Source organism: Geospiza fortis, unplaced genomic scaffold (genome assembly GCF_000277835.1).
Source record: "Geospiza fortis unplaced genomic scaffold, GeoFor_1.0 scaffold19, whole genome shotgun sequence".
Taxonomy (NCBI): domain Eukaryota; kingdom Metazoa; phylum Chordata; class Aves; order Passeriformes; family Thraupidae; genus Geospiza; species Geospiza fortis.
Window position 1 is genome coordinate 1,371,956 of NW_005054465.1, and position 19,319 is coordinate 1,391,274.

General features: G+C 51.2%; 2 protein-coding genes across 2 annotated transcripts in view; both read left to right on the plus strand.

The window, feature by feature from the left end:
* LOC102036609 (D-beta-hydroxybutyrate dehydrogenase, mitochondrial-like) overlaps positions 1-3,022 on the plus strand; it is a 16,616-nt gene extending 13,594 nt beyond the window's left edge. Inside the window, exon 5 of the mRNA XM_014309905.2 lies at positions 872-3,022. Within this exon, the coding sequence (XP_014165380.1) occupies positions 872-1,353 (482 nt within the window). The 3' untranslated portion in view covers positions 1,354-3,022. The remainder of the gene's footprint in view (positions 1-871) is intronic.
* Positions 3,023-11,716: 8,694 nt separating this feature from the next.
* APOD (apolipoprotein D) lies at positions 11,717-16,814 on the plus strand. The gene is made up of 5 exons (XM_005427995.2): positions 11,717-11,949; positions 12,862-13,015; positions 13,274-13,395; positions 15,180-15,268; positions 16,454-16,814. Exons 2-5 carry the CDS (start codon positions 12,893-12,895, stop codon positions 16,687-16,689), a joined length of 570 nt encoding a protein of 189 aa, XP_005428052.1. The 5' UTR covers positions 11,717-11,949; positions 12,862-12,892; the 3' UTR covers positions 16,690-16,814.
* Positions 16,815-19,319: the final 2,505 nt, after the last annotated feature.

The following is a 19,319-nucleotide window of genomic DNA, read 5'->3' on the forward strand; positions in this document are numbered from 1 at the left end:
TGGAATGAGACAGTAGAGCTGTCCACTTGTTTCTCAGCTGAAATTTTGAGCTGCAGAAGGGTATTTTGCTCCTTGGCTGTGAAAATGCTCTCTGTAAAAATAGCTGGTGGAATTTCAAGGGCTTGTTTGCAAGTGTACCTGAAACCATAGTGCACATAGTGCTGAGACACACACAGAGGAGTGACCACTGCTGTCACTGCCCTGAGGCAGTGCCCTGAGGGCTGTCACAGGCTGTTGGCAGGAATTAGGACAATTGCTTTCCACTGCCCTGTGAACAGCACCACATCAAGTCTCCTCTTGTTTCTCCCAGGAATGGCCACTGTAGAGACTTGTGGCTGACCAGCTGGGTGAGTGGGTTGTGCTGCTCATGCTGCAGGTGCAGAGAAATCTCTACTCATTCTCTGCCATCCAGCTCAGGTCTAAAAGTACACACATGTGTAAGGCAGATGAGCTGTCAAGCTTGCAAAAAGAACTAGAACACTTGTATAAAATCACACCGAGTTGTGAGCTTTGCAGCTCATGACACTCTAGGCTGGGAGCTTGAGCCCTTCTCTAGCTAGACACATGGGTGAGGCACACTCCTGAGAACACACAGCTAAGAGTCTTGAAGATCATGGTACTTCTCTACTTGGAGATGAGGAGGGAAATGTCTTGTATGCTTTGTAAATTCTTTGATGCAGAGGTAGGCACCATCCCCTGGAGAACAGGGGTTAGCCTGCTTGAGGCAGGAGAGAAAAGCTCCGTGACAGGGGGTGTGTGTTCAAGATTCAGATTTTAGAAATCAGCATCATCCCACTAAGTACCCTTTTACTGGGATGTTCTGGCTGCTGCTTCTGCAGCTCATCCCCTGTGCCTGATGGTTTCTGTCTAGGCCGTGTGGTGAACATCACGAGCATGTTGGGACGCATGGCGAGCCCATCTCGCTCGTGCTACTGCGTGTCCAAGTTTGGGGTGGCGGCGTTCTCGGACTGCCTGAGGCAGGAGATGTACCGCTGGGGCGTGCGCGTCGTCCTCATCGAGCCCAGCAACTTTGTGGCAGCCACGGGCATCCTGACAGCGGCTGGCATCGACAGGCAGGCCCAGGCTCTGTGGAGTGGGGCCACCCTCACCGTGCGGCAGGACTACGGCAGCGAGCACTTCGCTCGCCATGTGGCCACCATGAAGTCTTTCGTGAGCAGTGGCCTGAAGGACATGTCTCTGGTCTTGAATGCCATCACTGAAGCGCTCACGTCCCCGTGCCCCAGGAACCGCTACAACCCCATGGAGATGTACTGGTGGGTGAGGCTGCAGGTCATGACCCACCTGCCCACAGCCATTGCTGACTGGCTTTACATCCCCGGAGCCACCCTGTAAGCAGGCATCCCTCAGGCATCCCTCCAGGGCTCACACACAGGCTAGGGCTCACCTCTGCACTCCATGCTGCTGTGTCTCCCCTGGAGATGCATATGCTTCCACTTCTAGCTGTGTGTTGTGGAATGCTAGAACTGCATGGTTTTTTGGTTCTTTTTTTAAATCTCATGCTTGTTGTTTGTATTTCTTGCTGTGCTGATTAAAGTCTAAAGGTGTTTTCCTTTTAACTATGGAGGAAGCAGAGGAAGGTAAATATAACGTGTCAAATATGTGGCCAGCGTAATTAGGTCAGCAGATAAATTTGGCTTATTAATGGGCTCTTGCTTTTCCTTACAAGGGCAAACTGCTAATAGCAGAGCAAAGCTGTTGCTATGAGATGGCTTGAAGGGAGAAACTAAAATGGGAAACAAAAGCAAAGTTTTCCATTTGGTTGAAAATGGGTCAGTCACAGCCTTCCATTGTTTTCCTGATACTGCCAAGAAGCTCTGCTGTGCTGTGACTGTCTGCTCTTTCTAGGGAAACAGCAACACTGCCTCTAAACAGCCTCATTACCTAGCTGCAAAGAAGGGTTCTTCCCTCCCAGCACTGTGGCCAGGAGGTGCCAGAGCCAACAACTGGGCACATGATGGGCAGTGAAAAGCCCTACTAATAATGAGGTCTGAGCCATCTCTCAGCAGCCCCTTTCCACCTGTTTCTTTCTCCCTGGGACAGGGTTTAAGCTGCTGTAGCAAACAAATTTGGCTTCTCAGACTACTACCTTACATGCCTGAACTACTCAACTGTGATACAGACATTGCCCAGCCATCTCCATTTCTCTCTGGCTGGTGAGAGAGATGCTGTTGGTTTTTCCAAGTCAGTTTTTTAATTTATCCTCTGCATTTGAACAGTGATGGGGCACTGTGCAGCTAGTGTGGCCTGACTATGAGCTCTGGAAGGATGCTTTAAGGGACACATTTCCTATTTTTAATATTGCACAATGAAATCTCCACGTCATACAATCATCTCCTCAATCTACCTCTTGATAACTGATATTATATATTTTCCCCAGTATCCCAAAGGGTCTATTCTGTTGGCCACATGCAGGAATTCAGTAATGTTTTCCAAGTGCATGGCTGCCTACCATGCCCCATTCCCTGTGTTCCAGTGGTGACCACTGGTGGAGCAGTCAGTGAGCTGCAGGCACTGCTGGCCAGGCTGGGACCTGAGCCTCTCACTCCTAGGGACCAGCTTTTCCTGCCACTATTTTGCCTTATATGAGATTAAGTGGCTGTGAAAAGAGCTTATTGATTGCTCTTTCTTCATCTGTCTCCACTAGCTCTGACTTGGAAACTGTGCCTTAAAATTTTTGTATGCCACTGTCTGCAAATTCTTGGAGTCTGCAGGCAGCCATGAGTGCTGTGATGCCTTCAGGAGGAAAGCAGGTTTCCCTTGGAGATGCTGTCAAGGCAGCTTTTCTTACAATTAACAACTGCTAGAAATACTGCTGTGCAGTTTGTGTCTTTTCCAGATCATCTGCACATGGAGATTTCCTGGGATTCAGGACCCAGAAGGATCCCACTGAACTGCAGCTCAAACAGAAATCACTTCTGCGCCCTGCACTGTGAAATGTGATTAATGTTAAGTAGCTCTGATTTGCACAGAGAGAAAAATACATTGTAAGATTTTTAAAGCATATCACTCTGGCTCCAGTGCTCATTTCTACATCTGTTTTCCCACCACTTTTGAATCTGAGGTTGGGATTTAATTAGGTTCAGTAATTAAGGAGGCGGTTTAATAATAACAATTAATGATGTTTCAGCAGGTAGTGGGTTTGTGGAGGCTCAGTGAGAACTGCCTGGAGCAGAATGGGCAGCATGGCCCATTTCCTCAGCAGAAGGCTGTTAGAGAGGCCTCTCTGTAAACACTGTCAGTGTTTGTATTTTGTGTGGTTTCCCTTGAAGGAGATAGTTTAGAGCAGTGCTGTGCATTCTTCATTGCCTCAGCACTCTTCATGTAACTAATGCAAGGGCTACAGCTGCCTGGTGATAAGGATTAGCTCCTCTCACGGACAGAACGGAGACTGGCAAGCCAAGAAGTGTCCCAGGGTGTGCAAGGACCTCGTGGTTGAACCAGGGTAAGGATTTCACAGCATGTGAGCCCCAGTCCCCTCCTGTGCCCCCTGAGAAGTGCTCAGGAGGGCTGTCAGTGCCTGATCTGTTAGTGCCTGATCTGGTTTCTGCCTGGGAGGGGAGCTCTGGGTGTCTGGGGGAGAGAAGAGTACATGTTTCACGCCAGAGAGTTGCACTAATATGGCACTGAGGCCAGATTTTTGTTCTGCTGGTGAGTAACAGAGGGAAGAAAACTCAATTCCAGTTGACAGTGACCTTCAAAGCCTGAGGACAAAAGAGAGAGAAGTTCATTGAAATCCCATGGAAGTCCATGCTCATTGCTGCTGTAGTATGCTACAAGGAATTACACTGCCAAAGCTTGCCATGGCTTTTTTTTTTTTGAAGCACCAGCTGCTGAGGCACTGTCCCACCTTTTTCTGCATGTTTCTCACAATGCTTTGGAAGGCAGTGATGGTCCAGCTCCTTAGTGCACCCCTTAGCCTTTGTGAAGTGGTCCTGGTTTTCCCTTCATATCGACAGCTTCTCTGTGATGGCACTAGGAGCCAAGAGGTGGTCAGTCCTCTGCATGAGGTCCTGCCTTGCACAGAGAGGTGCTGGCTCAGTCCCCTGCCAGTGGCCAGGGCAGTGCCTGGACATGGGACCTTCGGGGTTTCTGCAGGGAGCTCTGCCCGGCAGCACCCAGCTCTGCAACAGTGCCACCCAGTGCACCCACACACGGGAGGCTTGCTCAGCCTTTTGGAAACTTGAAGACCACAGAAACTCAGGATGGGTTTATCTTCCTAGCTTAAAGATCCTCCTTAAACATGCTGGTGCTGTGTAAAGAGCAACAGCAGCACCTGTGCTTCTGGCTGAGGTTTTGAAACACAAGTTTACAGCTTGTGTAACCACAATACTGAAAAATGTCCAAACCAATACCAGCAGGTTTCTCAGCCAGCAGCCTGGGCTCTGGGGATTGGAGAGATGCTACAAATAGAGAATTTGTAAGAGAGCCAGCTCCACCTCCAGGGCCTGGCCTGGGGCCAGATACAGTTAATTCATTCTCAGCAGTGTTGGAAGGGCCACAGGGATGTTACTGATACAGCCCTATCATCCTCTCCCCTGGTGCTCTTTGAGGTGAGAGCAGACCTGTGTTTCCACCTCAAAATACTGATAAGTAATACCTCAGTCCTGACAGCAGCTTATCAGAAGGCACAAAGTAGCTGTATGTGCAGGTCTCCTGCAGCATCCAGTGCCTTCTCCTGTGGTGTCTTGAAGGGAAGAGCTCTCCAGAGCCCTTGGCAGGATGGCTGGCAGCATCATCCTGCCGGTGCCGAAGGCAGCTCTGGGCACAGTGCCTGGCTGAGCCAGGGTTCAGTGCACTTAGTGAACATGCCTTAATTCACTGCCTGCAGGGCAGTTGAATTTGGTTCCCTGAGGGTGCTTTCTCTCAGCACTTTTTGCCAACAGAGCACTGTCATAGGGGGTCTCTGCCCACCCCCTTGTGCACTATTGCTTTTCTCTGCCCTTACAGGGAAGGTGATTGTGTTTTACCCCCATATGTATGGCCAGGGGGTATTCCCCAGCCAGCATGGCACAAGGTTGTCCATCCCCCTGGGCGTGGCCCCCGGTAAGAAAACTCTTTCTTGTGCAGGACCTAGCCAATGATGTTGAGAAGGGCAGTGGTGTTTCCTAGTTGATTCCAGCTCCAGCATACAGATGGAACAGATGTGGTCACCTGAGATCTTCCTTCACTGTGTTTGCCAAGACATTAATAAAGTCAAAACAGGAAAAATGAAAGAATTCTTGCTTTGGTTGTAAAAAGAGTGTTCAGCAGAGGAAGCAGATAAGAGCTGGTCTGTTTCAGTGGTTTAGCGGGGACTGAGATGAAGCACTTCTGGCCCTGGCACTGTTACATGTTCCTTAAATGCCCTAAATAAATCACTCTACCTGCACCAAGCTCTCTTATTTTCCCAGTGCCTCTGCCACCACCCTGCCCATGCTGGAGTTATTGTTATAACTGATGCCAGAATAAGTATTATCCCCCTTCCCACAGACTGAATTACTTTTTGTGGTAGAATAATAAATGTGGTGACTCCAGTCTTCTGCATGAAGGCTGCTACAAGTGGCTTTTAAAGTCCTCTGAATTGCTGGAGCTGCAGGGAGGAAGGTGCCAGGGGTGAGAGCAGGCATTAACACTGTGCTGCTCTTAAACAGGCACCAAGGTTAACCATCACCCCACAGGCACCTTGCCCAGGGACCTTGAACAGCAACTTGGGGGAAAACTGCATGGTCTATTACTGCACACCAGAGCAATTGTGCTCCCAGGGGTGTGGGTGGTACCTATCACCTTTTGGGGTCAAGTGCTGTAGGAGAAGTAATTTTCCTGGTCAGACTTTAACCAGGGTTACTATGACAATCAGTCAGCAGGTTGTCCTTTTGTCTCCTTCCTGGTTTCTCCTTGCTCAGAGGTGTTGAAGCATACAGAGCACAGCAAAGCACCTTCCCTTTCCAGCTCTAATGAGAGGCAACCATTGCTCCAGGAAGCATGACTAAGGAGGGAGCTGTTGGGAGAGGGAATGCACCCTGGAAAGGCCCCATGGCTCCATCACTTACTGCAGGGAGGGATGTGTCAGTCCCTGTGTCCCTCTGGAGACATCCAGTGGGTGTCTGGAGTATGGCTGTACAGCTCCCCTCCCTGGGGAAAGCTGGTGCAGGTGCTTGGCCTGGCAGCCCTCCAGAGAAGAAATGTGGATCAAGTACTCCAATACAGCTGAGGTGCACTTTGATAATGAGGAAGTGCCTGCAGAAAATCTGCCTGGGGACTCAGAAAAAGCTTCAAGGTAGCTGTGGCCATCTTTAAAGAGGGTGAAATGGTGTGGTGGCTTGGCTGTTGGCACGAGGTGGCTTTGAAGAGCTGCAGGGCACAGCCAGTGGATGCAGTGGTCTGTCCATCCCAACAAGGGACAAGCACTGAGTTTTCTCAGGGCCAGCACTGCTGTGGGGATGGAGCCAGTGCTTTTACTGGGAGCTGCTGCCACACCATGTGCATGCACAGGAAATGCTTCTCTTCCCATCTTTCCTATATACTCTCGGCCCACACAGTAAGTCACAACCTCCTCCCCTCCCTGCACATGTTCTTTTGCTGGACACCTTTATCAACAAGCAAGTCCCTAAGACTCTGTAGCCCAGGAGCACATCTGGACCTTCTTTTTGCACCACTGCCTCTTTCACAGCCCTGAAGCACACATGGGTTGCCTGGTTCCCTCAGGCTTTGGGGACACCTGTAGGGGGTGGCTGCTCCCTTCCTGCAGCACCAAGAGGCACTGAGAGGAGCAGGAAGCCCCCAGCTCCCTGTGGGCAGGGATGGCACTTGGCCCAGCCAGCCCAGCTCCTGCTTCAGGCAGCTTTCCCTCCTGCAGGCACAAGCCAGGAGCTGGCTTCCAGCTCTCTCTGTGCACGGGCACTTACAGAATCAAAATCAGTCCCAGGTTATCTATTGTCTCCCAAGGAAGTTCCTACACTTCTGTACATCTGTCCTGGTGCAAGAAGCTTTTGTTCTAGTCCATGGGTAGCAACCATTTCTCAAGAATAATTATGTCAGGGAATGCAAGATGTGGCATGTGGAAAATGCATGCATGTCCTCAAGTCAGGTCTCTTTATACTGAAATACACACCTGACTAGTATTCCTGGGCTGCAGCACAGATAGAAGCATTTTTAATACTGTCTAAACTAATCATTCCTAAAATCTCCCAACTGGTTTGAATGAAACTCATTGTGAATGGCATCTCTGTGCCATTTCATTCTGTAACCATGCATTGCACCAAAGTCAGAGCACTGACCACTGAATTTATGTTATTTATTTTCTGTACAATGTAAATTCCAGTCTAGCAAACACTTAGGCTTGTGTTTCAATGCAAGCTGTGTGTGCTTGGGCTCAGTGGCCTCAATGCAGCTATTCACAGGCAAAGCCAAACACATATGCCAGTGTCTTTGTGCTCTCAGCCTGTGTGGAGGGATGAGACTTGCTCTTTCAGAAAGGGTATTCTTAAAATTCTCCTCTGAACTGTGGTGTGAGATTGGGGGGACTTAGAGATATGGGATGGAAATGCTGGGCTGGCTGGCCAAGAAGTCATTCAGGGCCAAAGTGCTGCCCTTGGGTCTTCCTGGTGCATATATAAAACATATATAAAAGAGCTTTGAGGCCTAAAAGTGAGGGATATCTGAGAGTCTGAGGCCACCCCTGAACTCCCTGTGTGATTCCTGGGCTCCTGGTGCCCAGGAATGCAAGTTGCTGACTTGAAGCAGGCTCCAAAGTCTCTGGCAGCAGGAGAGCCCACATCCCTGCCAAAGGGCTTCCTGCTTGGCTGCAGGACAGCATAATCTGCAGGAGATTTCTTAATTGCATTCCTTAATATAATAGAGGCTGTTCTCTCTTTCCGTGAGCAGAGCTGCGATTACCCACTCACTAGAAATCTGTGTCGTGAGGAAGATGTAGGTTGTATATAGGTCATAGAAAATATAATTGTATAACTGCATTAAAGCATGCCTGGGCTAAGGGCTGAAATATGGCTTAACCTCAGAAAATAGGGCTGTGGGCTTAAATAGCCTTACTTGGGCATCTCTTGGACAGAGCTGGTGATGCTGTGAACAGATCACTGTGCTTCCTCTGTGAGAATAGAAAATCTCTTTGCAGAAAAAGCTCTCTGAACATGTTTAATGACATTTTTTAGATCATTTACAGTATGTTTCAATAGGCTAAATGTTGCTGGTTGAGAAAAAGGCATAGTGAATCCAGTAGGGACTGCGGGAGCTCTCCTCTGAGAAGGGGATGCAGAGCAGGGCAGCTGGGTTGCTCTCTGGGCTGGGCTCAGTGGGGCACAGAGGATGGGAGCAGCACCCTGTGCTGAGCTGACTCACACAGCCAGGGCCCTGCAGTGACACAGTGCTCAAATCTGAGTGGGCATTCCCAGACAGGGCCCACAGGAGTCTGGTAAATGCCCATGGGATCTGCTCCTACATCCTTTGGAGATGTCCTACTCTGCCCCCTTAGGCTGTGCACTCCTTGCTCCTCTCTTTGAGGACAAACCTGGCTGAATGCCTGCTCTGCCTGTACCCAGGGTCTGCTGTGAGAACTCAGCAGCAAATGCATCAACAAAACTTTTTTAACCTTATTTAGCAGCATCAGGCAGCCCTTCATGTGGGACACTGGAATATAGCAAAACCACCGGATTATGGGCACTGCTTAAACTCCAGTTTTTATGGTGAGCACATCCATAGGGGTGAGACGGCACTGGGCCAAAGCTTTGTCACTGGTCCAGGTCTGCAATGTATTTCTGCATACAGAGACCTTCTCTCTGTTTTGTTCTTTCTACTTTCTGAAGAGTAAATATCCCTCTGACTTCTCTCTCTTCAGGGATTCAGATCTTGGCAGCAATGCCAGTTAGGCTGAGGAGCCTTCCCCAGCGCAGCCAGAAACACTGCTGGCCCTGCATGATAGGGGTTGTCCCTTAAATAATAACAGCCTTTTTTGTTTTCTAAGTGCCTAAATTCTCTCTCTGGTTTCTTGTGTTTGAATACATAATTGGATAACTTCCAAGGTGGAGAGCTACTCACTAATTGTATATAAATTAATCACAACATCTTTTGTGCACTTGCATGGGATCAAATTCCCATATCCCAGAGGCCACTTCATGCATCCAGAGTCTGTTTACTTCCTTTGCTGTTGTAAGTGTAATTAAAAATTTTACACCATTATGCATAAACGATTTCAAAGCACCTTTTGCCACTCCTAGGAACAGAGGAAAATTCCCACCTGCTTTTCTTTACTCTGTCTTGCCTCCTACTTGTTGATTTTTTTTTTCTATATATGTGTTGCAACTTGTTGGCCAGCACAAAGCCCCATTTCCTGGAGAAGAGGAAGAAAAACAAAATGGAAGGCACCATGAAAGGTAGTGGCAAAAAGGAAGACCTGTCCATGCAAACAACGTTGTCTCCATGGTGGGACCCTCAGCACTCCCAAGTTATCCTGGTTCTCAAGCTGCTGAAATCCCAGCTGGAGACCCAGTGCAGCAGGACAGCCTTTCCCCGGGGAGCCAGGTCCCCACCAGGCCTGGCTGGCTGAAGCTGCTCTGTTTTACAGGTGCCAAGAGTTGATACCTGGGGGGTGCAGCAGGACAGTCTCACTCCTGCCCTAAGCCAGGTCTGCTACAGGTAGAATGTCACAGGTGGAGTGGCACTGCCCTGTCCTAGCCATCTGCTGGCTGAACTTTCTCTGCACTTCTAGCTTGCTCTAACAAGGGGGTTTTCTTTGCTGGCAGCACTCAGTGCTGTTGCATTGTCTCACTGGAGCCAGATGAGCTTTGTCTCTGAAACAGACGACTGGCAGTGTGAGACTATCCCAGCCAAGGCAGTCTGTCTGTAAATGCTGTCACCCCTGGACGTGCCGTGTGGCTCATGCCACCTCAGCCCGTGTGTGCTCTGCACCCACAGCTCCCCAGCCCCTCGCAGCCCCCCTGCCCTGCAGCAGCGCTGTCCCATCCTCCTGTGCCCCAGCCCTGCAGCCTGCCCTGCAGCTGCCTCATTGCCCAGAAATGTGGGGAGGTTTCATTCCTGCACAAAGCATTCCGAGCGTGTCTGGTGCCCCCCTCCTTGCCCTGGTTTCTCCACAGCTTTCCTTCTTCCTCTCCTGCTCTATCTTCCTGCCCTTTGATGTGTGGCCCCTCCTCTGCTCCAGGGCACAAACTGCTTACCGGGTGGGGATGACTGAGATGACTGAGACCCCACCCCACAATTAGGTGCAATTATAAGGTTATGCTTTTCCCCGAGCCCTTGCTCTGGAGTGGCTCACAGCAGGCTCCTGCTGTGGGCCAGGGACAGGTGGGACATGGAGCAGGCCCTGGGCTCAAGGAGTGTCAGCTCCTGCTGGCTCCTGACTTCTCAGCCTCCTGGCCATGGCCCATTCCTGCACACTCCTGCAGCAGGAGTTCCATGGTGTAAGGGGATAGAATATAAGAAAATTAAGATAGTGTAGAAAGTAATCTTGCCCCTAAGGAGTTGCAGCTGGGCCAGTTATCAAAGATTAGGAACAGGCCTGACTTTACCAGGCCACAGCTGTAACTAATGAGAAGAAGAGTGCTATAAAAGAGTGGGGTGGCTGGTTAAGTAGGGAACTGGAGTCAGTTGGCTGCTTTATGAAGAAGAAAGAGTCAGTGCTCTGAGGAGCTGCCCACAAGAAACACCAAGGAGGTATGAAACTTTTAAAATAAGGAGACTACAGTATGGAACCCCTCCAATAAGATGACAGCGCCGTGGAATGTGGCTGGCTGAGCACCTCGATGCTCTGGTGTGACTCTGGCTGCAGAGTGCTAGGAGCCAAAATGGCAGTGCCAGCCCAGTTATAGCCAGGCACTGTGGCAGACCATGGACCGTGTGCTCCCTGGGCCATTCACCCCCAGCTGGTGCTGCTGGCTCTGTGCTGGATGAGCCAGGCACAGCTCTGGTGGTTGTTGAGGTCCTAGGACACACTTTGGCTGTGCTGTTTCAGGGCACACCTGGGCTGCATGGCCCCAGAAGGGGACAGGACTGAGCTGTGTGTGGCTCTTGGGGTGGCATTTGGGCAGTCAGGAGCTCGTGTGTGTGCATGTGTGAGTAAGGCATGCAGGGCAGCATGTAAAAACACATCTGGAGAGAGAAAATCTCAACAGAGATTTGATTAGAATGTAATTAAACACAGAGAGCTTCCTGTCAATTACTCAACTCTTGTATAACTCTTGGGACCGGCTGTCTTCACAGATGGCTGCTCTGCTGTCAAAGGCATTTGCTGGGCACCTGTTGGAAAAAGTGCTGGGTCAGCAGGGAATTAATTGCACCAGCATCTTTCCTTGTAATAAGATTTAAAAGTCTAGAAGAAAACTGCTGAAAGGTCTTACAGCTCCTCAGACAAACCTGTGATGCATTCTGCTGCTTCATGCTCCTCATGTACTCACAGCAAGTGACTGTGATGGGGACAAGGACATTGCAGTGGTCTGGAGGATCTCCAGGGCTCAAGGAGGAGGCAGAGGAGGCTGCATCTCCCCCCTTGGAGCATGGCCATGGCTGCTGCTGGACCAGAGGGCGCAGGATGGGAGCTGCTGCTGTCCCCAGCCCTTCTCAAAGGCTGTGGCATTTCTCTGCTTCCCCTACCACTTGCACCCAGGCCTGAGGCTTTAGTGAGTGGCTGCAAGGCAGAGAGCTCTGCAGCTGCAGGCAGTACCCAGACACGTGGGGTGCCTTTGTTTGCCTGGGTGAGCAGCCAAGTTGCAGCCCATCTCCAGCTTCGTACCAGCTGCTGATCCAAGGCAGCTGACTGGCCTGCCAAAAACCTAAACAAGTCGACGACCAGGGAGTGGCTTGTTCCAGAGCTGAATAATGATGATCCCAGCACACTTATAAAGAGAAGCAGAGAGCTCACCACAGAGCTGTTCCTTGCTGCCCTGGTCCTCTGCGGAGCATCACTGCGCCTCGCCCACCAAGGTATGTCTGAATTGGGAGATTCAAAATGGGAACTGCCTGTGTCTGCAGCAGGGCCTGTGCCTGCAGCTGGAGACAGACTGGGCTTTTCTTCTGAACTTGGGCAAAATGTTACTGCTGCTCCTGTGCAGGAGTTTACAGCCAGGGAAGCAGAGCAGCCCAGTGCTGCAGGGTCTGTGCATGCTGCCCCAAGCAGAGCCCAAAGCATGTGGGCAGCATCCTGGCTCCAGCAACTGTTTGGGTGTGAGCAGCACAGCTCCTGCTTCTGCTCTGCAGGAAAACCTGTCCTTTCCCTTCTCACCCCATGTGTGTGGGTGTCTGTTCCTGTTGTATTTGGTGTGGATTTGAATCTGTACCAACTTCCCCGCCTTGCAGTGCTGTGTATATCCTGGCATACCAAGACCCCTCCAGAGGCAGCTCTCCCACCCTGTTGCAGTTTCTGGCTTACCTGGGGATGTCCCTCCTGCCATGCAGGTGTACACTGCAGGTGTACAGAGCTCACATCCATGTCTCAGGGCCCCAGGTTTCCGCTGGCTCTGGAGTATGTTCCTTGTGCTCCACCGTTTTAAAGCAAACATCATGCATTTCCCCTTGCCTTGGCTTTGGACAAACAATGATGCTCTTGTGGGTCCTTGGACATTTATCACCCCTGCACCTTGCTAGGTGTCAGATGTGGGTGATGAGTACAAGTGTTCTCACCAGGCATTGCTGGGCTTTTCATGGAGCTGCTGGGTGCAGCCTGAGCACAGGCAGGGCTTAAGGCTGTTTTGGGCTTGGGACTTCTTTGGCACTCTTCTCATGATTCCTTCCTCCTTGCTGTGCCCCTGAGGTGCCCTGCTGCATGCCCTCGTGCTGTACTTCACACAAAGCTCTGCTCCAGGGAGGCCCCAGCTCAGCTGTTTTCCTTCTGCCCAGGTGCATTTCCCACCTGCATCCCAGTGCAGCCATGCTGGGCACGGCAGTGCGGCTCTCGGTCCTGCTCAGCCTCTTCAGCGTTGGGAAAGGCCAGATGTTTCATATGGGACCATGCCCAGATCCATCAGTTCAAGAAGAATTCGATATCAACAAGGTGTGAAAAGTTTTCTAAAAAATCTTGTGGGGTGTAGCTAGTTAAGTGAAGTGGGCATGGGACTGACAGCAATTGCCTGGGGGCCGGGGGTGGTGGCAGCTCTGGTCACACCTTGTGCCACAGCTGCCAGTGTGGGTCTGCAGCTCTGCTCCCCCCAGGTCCCAACCACCGAGAGGCAAAAACTGTGCTGACAAAAACAGGCTGCTCTGCTCCAGCTCACTCATGTTAAAAACATGTCTTTAAACTTTCTTCTGTCAGTATTTGGGGAAATGGTACGAGATAGAGAAGCTGCCCTCAACTTTTGAGAAAGGAAGCTGCATCCAGGCAAACTACTCATTGAAGGAGAATGGGAAGTTCAAGGTGATCAACAAGGAGATGCTGTAAGTGTTTGTGTTCGGGCCATGTCCTCACTGTGGCAGTGGCACTGCTGTCACCTCTCTTGCTGTCCTCGGTGTTCATTTTTCTCTAAATTGCCTGTGGCTGGGGCTGAGGGTGCTGGGGGAGGCAGCCTGTGGTTGCAGTAGCTCTTCTGAGAGATATGGGTCTCTGATTCCTGCCAGTGACCCGAAGATCATCAGGTCTCTGTCTCATTGTCCAAGGTGAGTGATAAGAAGATAGATCAAGTGTAAATGGTGACCTCAGCATAAAATAGCCTGGATCTCCCCTGTGACTGGCTTGTCAGCTCCAGAGATGGCTGAGAAGCTGGATGCCCTGGGTCCTGTTCTGGGGGGGTTGTGGGGCTGGTTATGGGATGGCAGCTACCACCTTGTGCCCCTGCATGCTCAGAAGTGCCTGTGCCTTGTGCTCCTCTCTGCTCCAGAGTAAAGAGACACAAGGAGAAGAGGCAGGGAAGGTGAAGCACATGAGTAGTTTTTACTTAAATATTTGTCAGCTTGTCTCTGGAGAATTTACCTTGCACAGGTAGTAACTGCTGTGCAAGGGGATTGTAAATCATTGTCAGTTTAAATCAGTGGTGAAGTGAATGCTTTTCCCTTTTTTAGGGAATTAGGACAGTTTGCAATTATCCTGAGTCCTCCTGGATTTTTACACGGACAGATGCAGGTGTTAATTAATCTGTTTCCATCACCAGCCTGTGCTGTTGTGGGCTGCTGCTGTGAGGGGCTGAATGGATGAGAGGGAGCGAGCGCAGCACTGTCCCCTGTGCTCCTGGCATGGCATGGGAACTTTGTTCTGACCCACAATAACAGCAGCACAGGAACACATCCCTTGTGTCCGGGGCAGAGCAGCATGCCTGCTGTTCACAGAGTGCCCAGCACTGTCTCAGCAGCTCCACTGTTTGGTCTGTGCCTGGCAAACAGCTGGACATTCATTTTTGCCTGCATTAATCTGTGTGAGATCCATCCAGTCACTGCTGTCACTACTGCAGCAGCTCGAGACCCGAAATATCAGGAATATTTTGGGTGTGCATGGCTCCAGCATCAGCCCCTTGACCTCTGCTGCTGGCAGCATTCACTTCTACCTCCTTGGCTGTTCCTGTTTTACACGGAAGCGTGAAACTTTCCTGTCTGATAGGCAGCATCCAGGTCTTGAGACATCCGTGTAAAAATGCTGTTATGAGATGGGCAGCTCCAGTCTTAGGGCTTGCTGCCAGCAGGGCAGTGCTCTGAACAAGCAGCCAAAGAAACCCTGGCTCACCATGCAGGTACAGGGAATTTGCCTGAGGAGGAATGTGCAGTGACCTGGAAAAAGCACAGGTGATTAAACAGAAGTGAACACATGCCTTCCACAACTACCAGGAGCTAAGCTGCTCCCTGGCACATCCAAGATAATGGATGGGATCCTCCCATCCTCTCATGCTGGGTTCCTGCCACCCAGTGCAGAGTGGTCTTGCTTTCCTTCTCCTCTGTCATTGTCACCCTGGAACCAAAGGACATCCAGCTGGCAGGGATACTTGGAGAGAAACAGCCTGGGATGCTGGGGTGGTTTAACGAGAGAGACCATCTACCCAGATGCACCTGACCCTGGACCTGCTGTGCCCTTAGTGCTGCTGAAAACATCCTCAGGGCTGCTGGGGTTTACCAGTACCTATTCCAGCCACCTCTTGACAGGTAGTTGTGTCAGGAGGGATGATTTAGTGGAAGTGATAAAAAGAGATCTCCCACCTTCCTGACTTTATTTCTCCCCTTTGTCATTCTCCCCTCAGTGCCAATGGCAGAATCAATGAAGCTGAAGGAGAGCTCATGCACATGGATGTGAAGCAGCCGGCCAAGCTGGGTGTCCGCTTTAACTGGTGTAAGTGTGTGCTGGGAGGGCTCCCCGGAGGTGCCCAGGGCAGGGCTGTGCTTTGGGCATCGTGCTGTGGCACCGGGGGAGGGGGTGGAGCTCCCCATGTGACTTTAGCACGGCAGCAAAAAATAGACGTTGTGACCAGCAGGCAGTGGTTTGGTGGCACTGATATGCCATTTACAGCAACAGCCCCCTCAGTGGTGGAGAACTCTTCACCAGCTGGTCTCAAAGCAAGAGAGATCAGCAGCCTTGCCATCCCTCCAGGTCATTCCACAGATGGAGACAGGGAGGTGGGGGAGGCAGCCCCACAGTGCTGCAAGAGCCAAGAATAAGCTTGTTTCTCTGCACACTATGGTACAGCTACTTGCCCACGCTGCCTTTACATACAAGTGGCTTTTAATAACCATTAATAATATGGTTTTGTTAGCTTGTTCCTTCCCTTGTCACTCTAACACCCCACAGGGGCCTGCTGAGGTGCTGTGCCACGTTGCACAGCACTTTCCTCTGTCTGCAGCAGCACTGGAAAGTGAGCTGCAGTGTCCCCTTGGATTGTGTTTTATTCTGCTCCTGACACCTTTTCTTTGGCAGTTTCATAGCTCTCTTTTGCAGAGGGGTTATTTGGAGAAATGGGAGGAGGAGGGGTAGGTGCAAAGGCAGTACAATGACTGCTCCATGAGCACAGCCAAACTGAATTCTGCACTGCTACAGCATCACCACAGCCATTTCACCTGCAGCAGGTGCAGCCCCAGCCACCTTCACTGGGTGTGAGCCCCAGAGAGCAGCTCAGGGCTCAGCTGGCTCCCTGAGCCAGGGTTCCCCATGGCAGTGGGGGGTGGTTTGTGCTCCTCCTGTCACCAGTGTCAGCTCCCAGCACTACAGCTCCTTCCTGGCAGCCAGCACCCCCACTCTGGTGAGGCTGGGCTGGCTTTCATCAGCCCAGGAGAGCTGTTCAGGTCATAGAATTAACTTTCCAGAAAGACCTTCTCAGTCAGGGCTTTGTGTCTTTCCCAAGTTCCTCTGGGCAGAACAAGGAGTCCTGGTAGGCTTTTATAAATTATAGCTGCCTGTACTGACCACAGTACAGTGTGCAGCAACCAAAGTGGCAACAGTCCCGGGAGCTGTGGCTGGGGTGCTGCAGAGCTGTCCAGAGCTGGTTACACATGGCAATCATGGTGCCCTCCTCTCTCCTAGTCATGCCTGCTGCCCCTTACTGGGTCATCTCCACTGACTATGAAAATTACTCCCTGGTTTACTCCTGCACTAACATCCTCTGGCTCTTCCACATGGACTATGCCTGGATTCTGTCAAGAGCTCCTGACATGCACCCAGAAACCGTGGAGAACCTGAAGAGTGTTCTCCAGTCCTACAAGATCGACACCGATAAAATGATCCCCACTGACCAGGCCAACTGCCCTGCTGAGATGTAACTCCTGGCATGCAGTGACACAGCACCAGACCAGAGATAAACTTTGTTGCTTGCTTTATTATCCATTAGAATTTCTCTGTGTACCTGAGAATTTTAATAACAGTAGTTTCCTCTTTGCTAACAGTAGTGTGCCAACCCAGAGGTGCTCCTTGCTGCCATTCCCTGTATTGCTCTTCCCCTCTTTTTGTCTTTCTCTGACTTGTAGCATAACTGACTGACTCAGTGCTAATGGGTGAAAGAAAGAAACCCTGCAGTGCAGACCTGAAACTCTGCTGCTGCGAGTCCTCCAGTACGTGGATAGGAAGGGGTATGAGCTGTGATGTGCAAGTATTAGTCCTGGGGAAAAATCCTTCATCACACAGCCCCATGTTTGTTTCCAAATTTTGTCTTGATGCTTCTGGGCCTGCCAGGAATCTACAGTGTCTCAGCTACACTGGGCACTGCCTTTGCATAGCAACATCCAGACATGGTAGGTCAGTCCTGCAGCCTGGGAACTGAGGCTGGGGGTCTTGAAAGTTTTCCAATGCAGGGCTGTAGGCATTTGTAAGTCAGCAGACCTCCTTGCCAGAAATCAGATCTTGCCTTTTGTATTTTAAATCTAAAAATGTCCAGAGATTCAGCATCATTTCATCCCCAATGTCTGTATGTGTCCTTCTCTTGCCTCTAATGAGAATGGTCCTGCCCTCCCAAGGGGCGAGCTCTGACTGTACTTGTAAGCAGACATAAAGAGATGGGGCTGCTCCCTTGTTCTGTCTTCCAGAGGCTTTTCCCTGAACACCAGGAGACAGCAGGCTCTGCCTGACATCCTGCCACTGCTGCTGCAGGTGCTGAGTACTCATGCAACTCATTAAAAATGAAATAAAAATACCTGCTTCAGGCCTTTTGTACCCTCCCAGCCACACAACTTTTGCCAGCAGGCTGGAGGGCTCAGTGTGTGGGGGCTGCCCCTCCTCTGAGGCTGCAGCACCACCACAGCAGGGCTGCAGTGAACATGACAACCACTGCTGAAGGCAAATGGTTTGTTCCAGGAGCCTGGAGCTCCCTCCAGCTCTCTGGGCTTGGATGTATGGGCACCTCCCATCGTCTGAGCCATGCCAGCGACTGAGTGTTGTGGCTTTGGCTGACAGTGACCCCCCATCTCCTGCTGCTTTTACTGACATGAAGAAATAATGACTCAGATGTAGAATGCTGTAAATCTGCAGGAAACATTCTACACTTATTTTGCTGGGACTCTGGTGGAGTGGGCGTGCTGCAGAGCACTTTCTTGCCCTGGGAGAGCTACAGGAGCGGAGCAGGAAGCCAGTATGTCACTAATCTTAACCAGTCAGAGGAGGCCAGGATGGGAGGGACCAGAAACAAGTGCCATGTTGAAATCATTATCCCTTTAAACTTTCAAATCCTAATGCCACAGTTCCTGTGACACAGAATTAAACACTCCACCCGATTTTTCAGGCTATAAGGATGATGGACATGCCAGGATACAAACAACTGCACAGTTATTCCCAAGTGTGTCAGATTCTGGGTGTAATCATTTCATCACTGCTTTGTTGGGTTCCTATTTTCCTTCTCCCATGGATGGTGCTGCTGTAGCTCTCATTGTGTGTGATGCAAGCCCATGGCACGGTGGCTGTGCAGGCACTGAGCCCTAGGGGGGTGAACCTGCAGCCCCATGGGCAGGGCAAGCATTGCCCAGCACTGGATCTGGCTGGGAACTGGGATCTCCAGGTGCAGCTGAGAAGTGGGAATGTTTCACTCACAGACAAACCTCTGTCATGCCTGGGCCCTCTGGAGACCACGCTGGCTCCTTCATTGTGCCACAGACACCGTGACAAACCTGAGCTGCCCTGGCAAACACGGTGTGCTGGGGGCATCTCTGCATGGCATCACAGAGAGCTTGGGGACATCACAGCCCAGCTGCAGCCTGCCCTGCCACTGCCAGCTCGTGTCCCCAGCACAAGAGCACACATGTGGGACACCCCGCACGTGCCAAACCCTCGGGTGTGGGTGGGAGTGCCAAGCAGGCACCAGCCCCACACAGCGCCAAGAGCTCCGTGGATGTGCAGACGCCCTCAGGGCAGCACACACCAGCCCTGTGCACATGCCAGACCTCTGTGTCCGTGTGTCCTCATCAAAGGAGGTGTGGATCTGAACGGGAGATGCCAAGAAGATGGAGCCAGGCTCTTCTCAGTAGTGCCAACCACTAGGATGAGAGGCAATAGGCTGCAAGTGATGCACAGGAAATTTCACCTGAATATGAGGAAGAACTTCTTTACTGCGCAGGTAATGGAGCACTAGAGCAGATTGCCCAGAGAGGCTGTGAAGTTTCCGTCACTGGACATATTCAAGAACAATCTGGACACAGTCCTGTGCAATGTGACCCCTTCTGACCTGACCGATTCCGTGATTCTGTGTCCGTGTGCCTGTGTGTCCCAGTGTCACTGTGTCCGTGTATCTGTGTCTGTGCCGTGTCCGTGTGTCCCTCTATCCCTGTGTTCCCGTCGTGTCCGTGCCGTGTCCGTGTGTCCCTCTATCCCCGTGTCCGTGTCCGTGCCGTGTCCGTGTGTCCCTTTATCCCGGTGTCCGCGCTCCCCGTGCACGCAGAGCGCCCCCTCGCGGTCTCGTCGGCTCACG

Excerpts from the sequence above, each read along its gene's own strand:
- APOD (XM_005427995.2), top strand. The coding sequence starts at position 12,893 with ATGCTGGGCACGGCAGTGCGGCTCTCGGTCCTGCTCAGCCTCTTCAGC. Across the intron at positions 13,396-15,179 it reads GTGATCAACAAGGAGATGCT|TGCCAATGGCAGAATCAATG; the intron begins GTAAGTGTTTGT and ends TTCTCCCCTCAG. Across the intron at positions 15,269-16,453 it reads GGGTGTCCGCTTTAACTGGT|TCATGCCTGCTGCCCCTTAC; the intron begins GTAAGTGTGTGC and ends CCTCTCTCCTAG.